Here is a 14,006-nt window from a genome sequence, read left to right as displayed (position 1 = left end):
GCTCTAGATAGCGATTACAGTTTCCTGTGATTATTTTCTCTGTTGCCCTTAATCTCCAATCACCATCCCATTTTGGCCTTCTTTAGGATCTATTGATTTAATGTAGCATGTAAACACTCACTGGTGGCAGTGAAATAGAAGAAATTTGCAGGTTTCTGTATGCAGAAACTACAGGTGCAGACTGTTACCAGCCCCAGAAGGCTTACCTTAGTTCACTTTTCTCTTTCCTTCCCCACCTCTTCCTATCTCCTCTCCTCCTGTTTTCTCCCTCCCTCTCCTGTCTCTTCTCTCCCTTTCTTCTCCCTCCCCACTCTCCTCTCCCTCTCCCTTTTCCTCTCCCTCTTCCTTCATTCTCTCTCTCTTTCTTTTCCCTTTCCTCCCCTCTCTTTCCTCTTCTCCATCCCTCGCCCTCCCTTTTACCCCCTTCTTCTCTCTCCATCTCCTTTCTCTTTTCTTCTCCCTTTCCCCCCCTCTCTATATAGGCCCTTCCCACATCTTCGCTAAGCATTCCTAAATCAGAAAAGTTTTGATACTGAGTGTCTGTCACCACAAACAATAGAAAATTATCTATATTTTTTCTGCGCCTATAGAGAAGACAGTTTTTTTCTGTCTGGTTCACTTCTCTCCTTTTCCTTTCTCTCTTGCTTGTTCCCTTCCCATACCCCTTCCGTGCCCTACCCCATTCTTCCCCCTAACCTAGTCATCTCTGGGCAGCCCAGAGGTCAATTTTTCCTCCTGGCTTTTTGTAGGGAAAGCAGTCACAACATAGGCCAGAGAGGAGAGCAGTGACAACAGAGGGAAAATACAGATATAAGAGAAAAATATTAGATTTGTAGTCCTGAGAGATCTTGATTCAAATCTTTCTTCTGATACTAGATATGTGTAATTAGAAGAAAGTAACTTAAATTTTCTTAGCTTCTGTAAAGTGAGTGTGATGCCTGTGTTACCTATCTGATATGCTTATTGTGGAGATCAAATTGGGTAATATGTGCCTGCTGTTATTATAGCTGGAGGGAGGAGGGGGAGAGGTACAGGTTGACAGATAGGACAGCAAACAAAGTGCTCCCAGAAAATGGCATAGATAAACAAAGGGTACAGTCTCTTTCCCAATTATGACCACAGTGACTATCTCAGATACCACAATGCTGGAACAATTGCATTTTATTTTCTGGTTCACTCTGAGTTTGACTTTTTTTTTCCTACAATCCAACACTTCGAGATATCTGCTTGTGAACATGGGTATATTTCCTCTGATTTTCATTCATTTGCTTTGGATATATCTTTTTTCCTCCAGTCTCAGTTTATCAAGTGTTAATTATTTTCTGATGGGGGAATGGGGAGGTGGGATAGAGATGTTGATGTATTATACCATGTGCTGTAATTTGTCCTGGCCCGATTTCTCTAAATCATAATATCACTTACATTTTTAGATATGGCCTCAAGGTGGACATCTGGGCAGCTGGTGTGATTACTTATATCCTGCTGTGTGGTTTCCCTCCATTCCGTGGGTATGGACCACAATCTTCTATTCAGCTCCTAACAATGTATTTCTCTATTCTCAGAATGGTCCATATGTCTCTCTTGCACTAAATACAAAGAAGTCTGCTGCAGGGGAAAGGCGGGGGAGGGGGGAATCTTTATTTGTAATGCCTATTATTTTTTTCTATATTGTGCATGCTAATTTATGTGATGTTCATAAATCTCTGTGCTATTTTTAAAATTTGTTCATTCTTAAATTTACCAAAACAATTCCTCTTTGACTTTTTGAATTGCTTAAAAACATACATTTTACAAAATTTGTTGGGAGAGGGAGTGTGCCAGGAAGTTCATGATGACGCAGGGTGGACAGACATACCCTGAATTTGCTTTTTTCTTTTCTCCCCTCAAACAGAAGCGGTGATGATCAGGAAGTGCTTTTCGATCAGATCTTGATGGGCCAAGTGGACTTTCCTTCTCCATACTGGGACAATGTTTCTGATTCAGCCAAGGTAGATTTTGGAGGATTTTATATTCCTTGTGTGTGTTAGCATTTGGATTATGTGTTAATTGCCATGGGGAAAGAGACTATTGATGTTGTGTAAGTATCATTTTTGCACATTACATTGGGAGTTATATTGAATAAATTTTCAAAGATTTTACAGTTAGTATAAACTCTAGCTTCTAAAGTTCTCTTAAAGTCTTGATTCTGTCAATGTAGCACTCCTTCTTCCAATAAGGAGTGAGTAGATCTGGGTTCAGACCATGACTTTCCCTGCAACCTTAGACAAGTCACTTAACCAAACTGGAGGTTAGATGATCTTGAAATTCCTTCCAGCCTTAGATTCTGTGCTCTCTTATCTCTCCTGCTCAAGAGGAGACCGATTTTCTTCCTTTTCCTGTCATCTGTGTCCTTGATGATGTCTTTTTGGTCACTTTTTGTGTGCAATTCATCATTAGTAACACATTGTAGCCTACTTACACCCACCGTGTATCATTCCATTGTACTTTAGGTCACCTGCAATTTGGATTCTTCTTATCTCATAGTGCTCAATAATCCATAGCCATTTAGCATCATCACTAAGAGAATACTAGTGCTACAGTGGTAGGTGTTGACAGCAACAAGCAGACTAGGTTCACTATGATCTTTATACTGGACCTCACCCATTGTCCAACTTTAGCACTTGTCTAAGATATGTGTGCATTAACTCAAAGGACTATCCATTCAGCTACTATTGTATGTGTAATATACATATATTTTTATCCACTTTTATCCACTGGGTAAACAAATCACTCTTTTTATGGATTTATACTACATAAAATTTCTGTGCCTAGAGTAATGTGCCTAAATCAATAAAGGCTGGAAAGAAGTATGTGACATGATGCTTGTCTTCAAGGCCTTTATTAAGGCCTTGGGAGAAACAAATATACATACTTAAGAGAATTAAATAACATAATACAATATATAGGGTGTCCCTAAAGTCTGGACACATAGGCAAAAATGCGTATTTTGAACTATTTAGAATATTAACAGACCTGAGCCCCCTTGACTTCTTTTTCTGGGGTATGCTAAAGGAGAAGGTGTACTCAGTGAAAATCACAGATGCAACACCCCTGATTGAACGGATAAAGAGAGAATGTGCTAAAATTGACGGCAATGTGGAGTTACTGCATCGAGTTCACATGAATCTTTGCAAAGCGCATCAACCTTTGCATCACAAATGATGGAAATCATATTGAAGATGTTATTTGTTAATATTCTAATTAAATAAAATGTTGTTGAAATTTCATTTCATTTCTTGAAAATATGCATTTTTGCCTATGGGTCCAGACTTTAGGAACACCCGGCATAATCAAATGCCAGCATGTGCCAGCCACCACAGGTTAGAGAAGGAAGAAATCATTGTTTAGCTGGAGCTGCATGAGGAAAGGCTTCATGAGAGAGAAAGGAAAGAAATTGGACACTGAAGGACAAATAGGACTTGGGTAGATAAAGAGGAGAAGGTGGAGAGGAAGTCATTCCATCCCATAAAACCAGAAGATTCTTTTGAAAAAAAAATTTCTCACAAATATGTTAAACACTTGCTGTAAGAAAATTAGAATGCTTCGGAAAATGGCAGACTTTTAGTTGCATTCTTTTACATTTGTGCAACTGTCACTGGGGCTGACTTACATTCCGAGATGTTTTTGAATCTGTTTGAGCTATAAGAAAGAATTATTTTGTCTTCTCATTTTTTTCCTTCTTCATGAGATGTCCTTTTTATTTTGAGAAGTTCCAAATCTGAGTATAATTTATTATTGAATACCCCTGGCTCCATCATTTGGCTGTAGTTTATCAGCTCATATTGAGTTCCAGCTTTCTTAATTTTAAGAACAGCCCCATCCCAGATCAACATGTGGACTCGGGGGAATGGAGGAACTTGAAGAGTATTCAGAAGACAGCAACTAAGATGAAAGGAATGAGTTGTATTCATCCCAGAGAAGAAGAGCTTCATGGATGACTTAAAAACTATCTTCAAGTATATGTAGCATTATTACTCACAGACTGAATGATCAGAAATGTGTTTAATCTGCAGCAAAAGGACTTGAAGTTATGCATAAGAAATTATTTCCTTATAATTTAAATTTGTCAACTTTGGAATGGGCTGCCATATGGAGTTTAGTACATTCTTCCTCTGGAGGTCTTTTAAAAATGGGATCAATTTTTATCTGTCAAAGATAATTTATCTATGTGGGCTTGCCCAAAGATAGGGGGTTAGATGCGATGACCTGACTTGTACCTCTTTGATTCTGTCTCATGACTCAGCATAGGTGTGGCATCTGGTCTCATCTGCAGGATTGAGAAGTTCTGGCTTAGAGCATAGGAGATACATTGTAGATACAAGGGGGGTTTGCTTGGTTCCCCTCCCTTATGTTGGGACAATTGGGAAATCAGAGGTACACACCATAAGGGCATGGTTTAAAAGCCAGATGCCATAAGGTGGATGGTTTAAGTATCCAGTACTATCATGGATGGTTCACAGGCTCCACATAGGGAATTAGACTGATAATCCATCTGAAGAAGAATGATTTTGTTGCATCACCATCAAAAAAAGCATTATGTGCAACCTTTTAATATGATCAAAGTGACCAATTAACTCTGCTGCCTCAGTGGCATATTGGCAAGTGGTGCCAGCACCATCAAACTATGTCAAGAAATCCAGTTTGTTGTCTGACAAATGATGTGACACTCATTCCATCCACTTTTCAACAATCATTTACCGGGCACCTATGTGTGCAAGGCACCATGCAAGGGGCTGGAGATACAAAGATAAAGAACAATGCTCTTTCATTCTGGTAGGTGGCATAAGACATGTCCAAAAAAGAAAGAAATAGGATGCGAGGTAGAACATACCTATAAAGAAGAAGTCCAGGTGAGCACTAGATGAGAAATTTGAGGACCAAGATGAGATCACTTTCAGCTGGGTTACTCAAGGAAGGTTTCACGAATGTCATTGCATTTTCTATTGTCTGTGTGTCTTTGTGCCGTGTCTTCTGCTTCTCATATGAGCTTCAGCTCCCACCCAAGAGCCCTGGCTCCTGACTGGAGAGAGTTCTCGATCACTGACCTGAGCCAGACCCACCATGTAGCTACCGTCCAGTCATTCTCATGCCATCCCACTGCCTGTGCATCCTTTCTGCGACCTAACATTCTCTGCTTTCAATCCTTAGAGCTCTGAGAACTATAATGAAATCAACATAAATGTTCCTGGGAAGGACATGCCGATCAATTCTGCTGTGACTCTATTCACCAGCCCTGTAAATTTTTAAGCCCCAAAACACCCCTTACATGTGTTATCTTCCCTTTTTAAAATGCAAGTTCCTTGATATCTAGGACTATCTTTTTATACTTGTATTCCCAGTACTTCGCACAGTGCCTGACAAGCAGGAGGCAATTGATAAATGCCTTTTTATTCATTCCAGCTTCTGGATAAATTTCAATAGATAAAGATTAAGACATTACTGCTGAGTTCTCAGAGAAGCTGGTCATGGCAGTACTCACTTTAGCCTATCTTCATGCCACAAGAAAAGGGTGAAGAAACCCAAGGAATCATATAAATTACTAGTAAAGTGCTTGGTGTGGGCTGAACGGGAGAAATAAATGGTGCTGGGGAGAATTAGGAAGCGACTATTCAAATAGTCAGGCTGGTATCCAGCTATCATAGATCACATGGATCGGGGGAACAGAAAAACTGCTACTTTTGAGGCAGAGATGGAGCCAGGGGACTCAGAGGCCCCCAAAGCAGTGGCTTTAATAGCAGAGTGAAAAATGGACTCTAAATCTAAGTGGCATGAAAGGTCCTAAAGGTCTCATTAGTCACACCTGTGTGGTGGAAAGTACACAGTCAGCAGAAGTCCATATTCCACTCCCAACTAACTGGGCAGTACCTTAAGCAGGCACTGAAGTCAGGAGTCAACATATTTCTGACTCTCTCACTATGTAGGCTCAAGATCTCTGACCTGCTCTAGGCCACACTTTTTCCATTGGGCGTACACTAAACAAAATTCAAATTTGTGGGTTAAAAAGGGACTTTCAAAATTACAGATGCCCTTTATTTCAACCAAAAAAGGCCCAAACAAATGTTTTCTAGTCAATTATACTCACACTGTCTCTTTCCAAAATGAGGACTCTTTTAAGCAATTCAGTTCAACAAAGCTTTTTAAAGCATCTACAAAGCGCAAGACACATAAAGACAAAAATAAAAGCCTCTGTCTCAAGTACCTTATGTTCTTCAAACATGTACACGAGTAATACAAAGTAATTTCAGGAGGTAGTGAACACTGATGACTTGGGATATTAGTAAAGTAGGCCTTTTGTCAAAAGTGGCACCTAAACTGTGTGGTTCGAAGGAAGTTAGAGATTCCCAGAGGCAAAGATAAAGAAAGAACACACTCCTGACATTCAAGTAAGACGTTCTGTGCACAGGAGGAGAATCAGAGAACGGTGAGGAGGCCAGTTTGACTGGATCGGGGGGAATAATGTGAAGTTTGTTTCGGGTTTTTTTTGGAGAGGGGAAGGCAGAACAATTGGGGTTAAGTGACTTGCCCAAGGTCACACAGCTAATAAGTATGTCAAGTGTCTGAGGCCAGATTTGAACTCCAGTCCTCCTGACTCCAGGGCCAGTGCTCTACTCACTGCACCACCTAGCTGCCCCATTCCAATTATTTTCTGTGTGTTTTATCTGCCCTAGATTTAGCTACCTCCTTGAGGGTACTAGTTCTTACATATTTCTGCATTTTTCATAGTTCCCCATAAAGTACCTCACACTTAGTAAAAGCTCCTTAAATGGTTACAAAAAATGAATGAACAAATCATGGATTTTCTTCAGTTGGTTGGGACTGATAACAGTAGTATATGACATTTGTACAGTGTTTCATAGTATATAGTATACACTATAGAGTTCTCCATGTGTTACCTCATTTGATTTTCATGGTAGTCCTGTACATTCAATGGTATTATTATTCCTATCTTACAAATGAAGAAACTGAGGTTCGAGTAGTTGTCCAGATAGATAATGAACGCGGCAGGCCTAAAAACCAGGTCTCCTGACACAAAATCCTCTGCTTATTCGGCTAACACCGCGTTGCCTCCTAGGAAAAATCATCGCCAAAGAGTATGCAGCACTTGAGTACTGTGACACTGCTGGGTATTTTCAAAAGGAGTTAAGTTTTCTCTGTTATCTAGGCATTCCCAAAGAAAATAGACTGATTGCTGACACAACGATCCAACCCAAGCTGTGATTTCAAGATCTCAATGCCTTCATTAATCCTTGGATTTGTTACCCTTGCTTCAGAACTATCAAGTCATCCAGAAGACATCACATTAACTTCTTAACAAAACTACTCCCATTTAAGCTGTTTCTTCATCTTCGTGGAATAGTGATAGATAGACAAATATATATTATGTGTGTGTATATATATATATATGCACATATACACATAATAATTCACAAATATACGTAAGCCATTATCATGTTCTTTTTATGCCCTTTTTTTTAACCTAAACATATTATCTTGTTTTGAGAAGAAAAACTAATTTTCCTTCAAGGGCAAAACTGAATAAAAATGCAGGAAATGGGATTTCTGTATTGAGGTAATCTATTTAGAATTTAAATTTTTTACCTCTAGTTTAATATTGTTCCTTTGAGAGGATACACAATCCATCTACAAAAAGTTGGTTATTTATAAAATGGAATTTCAGAATTTTTGTATCTCACATTTTATTGGATTTTTTCCTATACCAACCAGTGGTTATAAAACTATAATTTAAAAAAATATTTTCAGGCTATTATTCAGGTATCAAAGGATAAAACAATGTATTTTAGAAAAGATAGACTAAAAAAAATGACTTCTGAAACAGTAAAATCTAAATGCTGAGAAATGGTCCTCTATAATTGTAATGAAATAAAATCAGTTCTGGAAATAAAGTAATGAAGGAAGGAGAGAAAGAAAGAGGAAGGAAGGAGGGAAAAAAGAGGAAGGAAGGGAGGACAGAAGGAAGGAAGGAAGAAAAAAGAGGAAGGTAGGAAGGAAGAAAAAAGAGCATTAGAATACTTTTCCAACTTGGAACAGAAGGTTGGTACTTAAAAACTTTGGGTTTTGGTTATAAAAGTTATATAAACTGGTTCTAATCTTTGATTTCACAGGAACTCATTACCATGATGTTGTTGGTGGATGTTGATCAGCGGTTTTCAGCTTTGCAAGTCCTTGAACATCCATGGGTTAATGTAAGTAAATTTTTACCTTTCATGTTTAATCTTTATATCTTTTTTTTTAATTAACGCATTTCCTAATAACTCTTCCCTCTTTAAAACTAAAGCTTAGGAAAAGAAAAGTAACAAATTTCTGTCACTGAAAAGATTTTTTGTGCTGGATATGAGTAAACAGAAAAAAAACCATTATCCTTCATATGACTTTATTGCTACAAAATTCCATCTTAAAAGTCACTGCAGCATGTCAACTACAGAGATTTAAATGAGAAAATACACTCACAGGAGAATATATAAATATATACATGCATATGTATACATATGTATATGTGTAGAAAATATATACATATATTTATATGTGTGTATATGTAGATAATACTTTTTCCCTTGGCTAACAACTTTTTACCTAGCAAAACTGTGTGTTACTAGTAAGCATAGAACTACCAAGTGACTCCACTTCAGCCACTGTGGTATCACTTTGTGGCTCTGGTGATTCTTTAGGAAATATACATGAAAAATCAGTACCAGTGCTTCAAAAGGAGATGCTTTTGATGTTTATGATTCCATGAAGTCACATTGGGAGGAACTCTTTTTACAGTTGGACAACACCACCGTTGTCCCAGTGGCCCAACTATTCTCAGGATCCTATATAACAAATTATATATCCTGTATGACAAATTATAAATTCAATTATTAGTGGCAAGAACCCATTGTGGTCTAACTCCATAGCTGGCAGCAAAGATGAGATTTTTAAAAACCAATCAGATGCATACAGCAGCATTCAGAATATATTGTTTATCATTTTAAGTCCTCAGACAAGTCAGAGTGGAGACAGTCGAAGCAAAGCTTTGGATATTGATCATTCATCAATTCATCAAGACTGGTTTGTGTTGTAGAACACAGAGTGACAAACTGAGCCATAGGAAGCCTCCAGATCTTGTCCAGTCTTCTCCAGCAGTCTGCTTCAGGATGTCCTCAGTAGTCTGCCCCAATCCTGTCAACCTGACTTTCAGTTTAAGGGTGATAAGTTGTAGCGCTGTAACTCCCATCCATACACCCCTACCCTTCTAAGGTATATCAAGTCATATATCTCTCTTCCTTATCTCTGCTAAACTTCTAGAAATAATAACAGCTAACATTTGTGTCGGGCACTGCCCAAAGAACTTTACAATTATTATCTCACCTGATCCTTACAACAACCCTGGGACATAGGTGTTATTATGACTTCCATTTTACAGATGAGGAAACTAAGGCAAACAGAGTTTAAATGACTTGCCTAGAGTCACAGCTAGTACGCATCTGAGGTCTGATTTGAACACAGGACTTCGTGACTCCAGTCCCCAGCTTTGTATTCATTGTACCACCTAGCTGCTATAGTGCAGTAGTGAGTAAATTGTATCCACAGCCTTAACTTCCTGACCATGCTTTAACTTCTTATGACTTCACCCCTACCACCATATCTGTTGAAATACCTTTCTCCAAAGTCTCCAGTGACTCCTTAGTTGGCAAATCCTTTGGCCCCTTTCTTCAGTTCTCATCCTTCATTACTTTATTGCATCATTTAACATTCCTGACTATCAGTCTTTCATGATATCCCTCTTTTCCCATGGCTTCTGTAACTCTTTTCCTACTGACCCTTGCTTCTTAGTCTTCTGTTTGCTTCATCCTCTCCCTTGTCCTGTCTAACTTTGGAAACTTCCCAAGGTTCTATTCTAGATTCTTTTTATCTCTTTAAACTCTTCCATTTGATGATCTTTTTCAAGCTTATGACTTCAGTTATCCCCACTATGCAAATGACTCCAAATTCTGCATGTCAAACCGGAATCTCTCCCTTGACCCGCAGTGTGATGACCTGCTGGACAGTCCTTCCTAGATTTCCTCCAAGGACCTCAAACTAAAACAGAACTTGTCTATCTCTCACCTTTCCTTCAACTTCCATTTTTCTTTTAATCTCACCACCACCTTCCTAGTTGCCCAATTCAAAACCTAAGTCATCTTTGACTCAGTTCACATCCTAGATCTAATCATTTGATAAGCCCTGTTGCCTCTGCCTCAATGATATTTCTCATATCTGTCTCCACATAACTATACAAACTCACATCAGCCTAGTTCAGGAGTGCATCATCTCTTGTCTCAGCTATTATAATAACTTCCTTATTGATCTTCCTTTCTCTATTCTCTCCCTTCTGTCACACACCTTTTACGTGGCTGCCAAAATATTTTCCTAATTTACAGATCTTAACATATCACTCCCATCCTTAAAAACTTCCACTCTTCCCTATTGCCTCTAGGAAGAAATATAAACTCCTTAACAATCTGCCTCCAACCTACTTTATTCCATTTTATTCCTTTTCATATGTTCCAGTCAAAGTGGTCTATTGACTTCTTGCCAATTTTATCCCACCTTCTCCTCACTCCATCCATTAATATGAGCCAAACCTATAGCCTAGAAAGTAACTTTCCCCTCCATCTTTACTTGTCAAAACACTTCCATTGAAGATCCACTCAGTTCAATTGCTACACCTTTCTGAGGGCAGGGTGACTTATAAAATTATCTTTGCCCTTTGCCTAACAATGCACACAATAGGTGCTTAATGAGTGTTAGCTTGTATGCTAATCACAAGAGCTGATATATAGAACTTTATATATAGTATAGAACTTTAAGGTTAAAGGCATTACATGATTTCTCTTATTTGGCTAGCTCAACAATCCAATAAGATATGCCCTATAGGAATCACTATCCCCATTTCACAAATGAAGAAACTGAGGCACGCAGATAGGTTAGCTGCCTGGTCCATCCTAGTTATACAGCTGATATCATTGACAGGATGTGAACCCAATGCTTTTCTAGCTCTGAGTCCACTGCAATTCCAACTCTACCCCACCATGACTTGTTGAATTAAATCTATAGTTTCTGTGAAACATGTCTTTTCTTATTCTGCTAATTCTGTTGGTAGGAGTTCTCTGCCTTATTTGTTACAGAAAGCAGTCATATTTAAAGTTGTTATTTTTATTTCTGTGACATGGTGATTCAGACTCACAAGGGGATCCTGTAAAAAAAAAATCTCTGAACTTGGAATACCAACACAGATAGAGCGCAATTCTGTGACGTGAGTCCCAAGACCTTCACCAGGCTGTTGATTCTATTGGTGAAATTGAAATCTCTGAATGATAACTAATGCTATTGATGAGCAAGGTTCTTTCAATCAATCCCTAAATTCATCACATTACTTGTTGTTATAGGGAATTGGTGATGATTTACGTTTTGTATTGTGCCCCCAGATTGACAGTAGTACAGTATACCTCTGTTCTGGACCCTTTCTTCTTTTCGTATCATCATCATCATCATCATGGCCAAAGTTTATTAAGTACAAGTTTATAACACGGCAGCATGATAAAAGTACTAGATTTGAAGTCAGAAGAATTGAGTTTGAATCCCAACTCTGCTACTTATTAGCTGTGTGACCTTAGGCAAGACAATCCACGTTGATGAACCTCAATTTATTAAACCCGTATTCTAGGGCTAGCATAAGGTTCAGATGTAAACTGTGAAGTCCTATTGGAATTTAAACTATCAATTTTACTTAAAGCATCTATTCATATTTTTCAGATAAAAAGAAACTAAGCTTTTAAGAGATTAAATGGCTTACTGAATATCACCTAAGTTCTAGGTGACAGAGCCAAGATTTGCCTTCAGATTTTCTGATTCTGAGTCTAGTGTCCTTTTCATTACATCCCCCACCTCTTCAAGAAGCATATTTACTCTATATAATTATCCCAGACATGACACTCTTAAATATGCTTCCCAATACAGGCATTTTAAGCACAAGCCTATTCAGGTTTTGTGGTGGAAGCTGTGTTCAATTGTTTCCTCAGTGTATTTGAGAATAGAATTGCTCTAATTTTCACTATCCAGCTTTAACAGGATCTCAGCCTATGACCAGACAAGATTTTGTGTTTTATATCATAAAGAGATGAATAGTCATTCACATGACCATCCTTTGATGCTTCCAAACAACTCTGGATGGAATCTCCTCCTAAAAGTTAGGACGACACACACTTTAGCCCTTCGGAAGAAATGAAACACTGAAAATAATAAGAGAGAGAAATATTACACCAAGGCCATCTCACCCTCCTTCCACATCCAGTTCTATGTAAATGTGTCAGCCAGCTCCAGGATTCCCATTTACCTCAATGAAAGTATCTGACATGAAATAGCAACCATGTTTATATATTTTTTCTAAATTCCCTTGGGTAATTGCTAAAAAATATCCTACTCTGTCTCATTCCATTAAAGCCAGAATCTCAGACAAATAAAAAGTTCCTCAGTAGAGACTATCAGGTAGTGGTTTTTGCAACCATCTTTGATCCCAATTAGGGTCGAATTACCACCAAAACCAAGTACATTTCCATGAGTATATGCTAGTAGACAGTTTCTAGGTCACTACTACCCCAACTTCCTTCTACCAAAAATGCCTATTACATCACTAGGAAAATCTAATTCTGCAGTAGTCCAATACTGATACCAACCCTTCCCTCCCACCCCCCCATACACACATACTTTTTTTAAACCTACAAGAGAATTTCTTAGATTAACCTTTATTCCTCAGAAACATATTGGTAAGATTTATACCAATGTTTTATATGTCTGTACTAGCTTTAAACAGAGCCCAAGGCCAAAATGGAAGATAAACAAATTGTGGCACACAAAATTTATCAAGCTATACCTTTTGGCAATCCACTCAACTGATCATACACACACACACACACACACACACTCACACACACACACACGTGTATATGTGTGTGTGTATACCCTAGTTGTAAAATGTAGAGAAATATAAAGCTTTCTACTCACTTGCCTTAAATTGTAGCCTATGATCAAATGACAATTTCCAGTTTTACATTACAGAAAAGAAGTGGGTGGCTATAGGATAAGTCTGGGAACAACGTTTTAATGCAGGGGTTGGCAACCTTTTGAAAAATGGCATGCCAAGTTTACATGATGTTTCTTCTTGGGATTCTGGAAATCTGGGGGAAGTGAATTCTAGCTACAGTCCCCTCTGGAGAAGGCAACTACACCTCTTGTGTACTTCTAGAAAGGAATGTTAGCAGCAACTAGCTCCAATGGCAATTAAGAACAGTTGCCATACCAAAAGTAATGAGCACATCCATGAGAACCTGCGATAATAGTACAGCCCCCATAGAACAGGTCAGAGAGATTTAAGTTATAATAGTGGCCTTTTTCAGGACCATAATGGAGAATGAGCCAAAAGGATTATAATAAACAAATAGCCACTTTATAGCTCTGAGTAAAAACCTTCATGCTGGTTATTTACCAGCAGATTACTTGGTGAATAACTGATGTCTTTGGAATTTATCAGGAGTCTCAATAGGCCCTACCCTGATACATTTTCAGTTTCAGTTTTTATGATAAATATAGTTGGAATGTTGCTGGAAACAGCATAACCTGTTAAGTCCATTCCCAAACCACTAAAACGACCTCGTGTCAACCATTTCCCATATGTTTTTAATTTAAGAAACAAAATTGTGCAGACTTACAACTGCTAGCATTGACATGAATGGACAGCCTGCTCTTTCAGAACTGGAGTTTCTAGCTTCTTGGTGCTGCCCCGGTTTAGTCTATTTCAATTTCTCTCCTACATAGAATCTCTTGACCCAATAAGGAAGCTATGTCACATCTTCTAGAACTCCTAATCTTGCTTTTATTTTGATACTCCACGCATTTTAATTTCAAACTCTCAGACTCCCAAAAAATAC

The 14,006-nt window shown here is 38.4% G+C and overlaps 1 protein-coding gene across 3 annotated transcripts in view; it reads left to right on the top strand.

Moving 5' to 3' along the window:
- The window catches only part of DCLK1 (doublecortin like kinase 1), a 431,729-nt gene that overhangs the window by 378,102 nt on the left and 39,621 nt on the right, over positions 1 to 14,006 (top strand). For all 3 annotated transcript variants that reach the window (XM_036743476.1, XM_036743477.1, XM_036743478.1), the window contains 3 exons: positions 1,431 to 1,508; positions 1,892 to 1,988; positions 8,163 to 8,243. In XM_036743476.1, the coding sequence (XP_036599371.1) occupies positions 1,431 to 1,508; positions 1,892 to 1,988; positions 8,163 to 8,243 (256 nt within the window). The remainder of the gene's footprint in view (positions 1 to 1,430; positions 1,509 to 1,891; positions 1,989 to 8,162; positions 8,244 to 14,006) is intronic.

This window comes from Trichosurus vulpecula, chromosome 2 (assembly GCF_011100635.1).
Source record: "Trichosurus vulpecula isolate mTriVul1 chromosome 2, mTriVul1.pri, whole genome shotgun sequence".
In the NCBI taxonomy this organism is placed as follows: Eukaryota; Metazoa; Chordata; class Mammalia; order Diprotodontia; family Phalangeridae; genus Trichosurus; species Trichosurus vulpecula.
The sequence above is the reverse complement of the archived record's forward strand: the minus strand, read 5'-3'. Positions and strand labels throughout refer to the sequence as shown.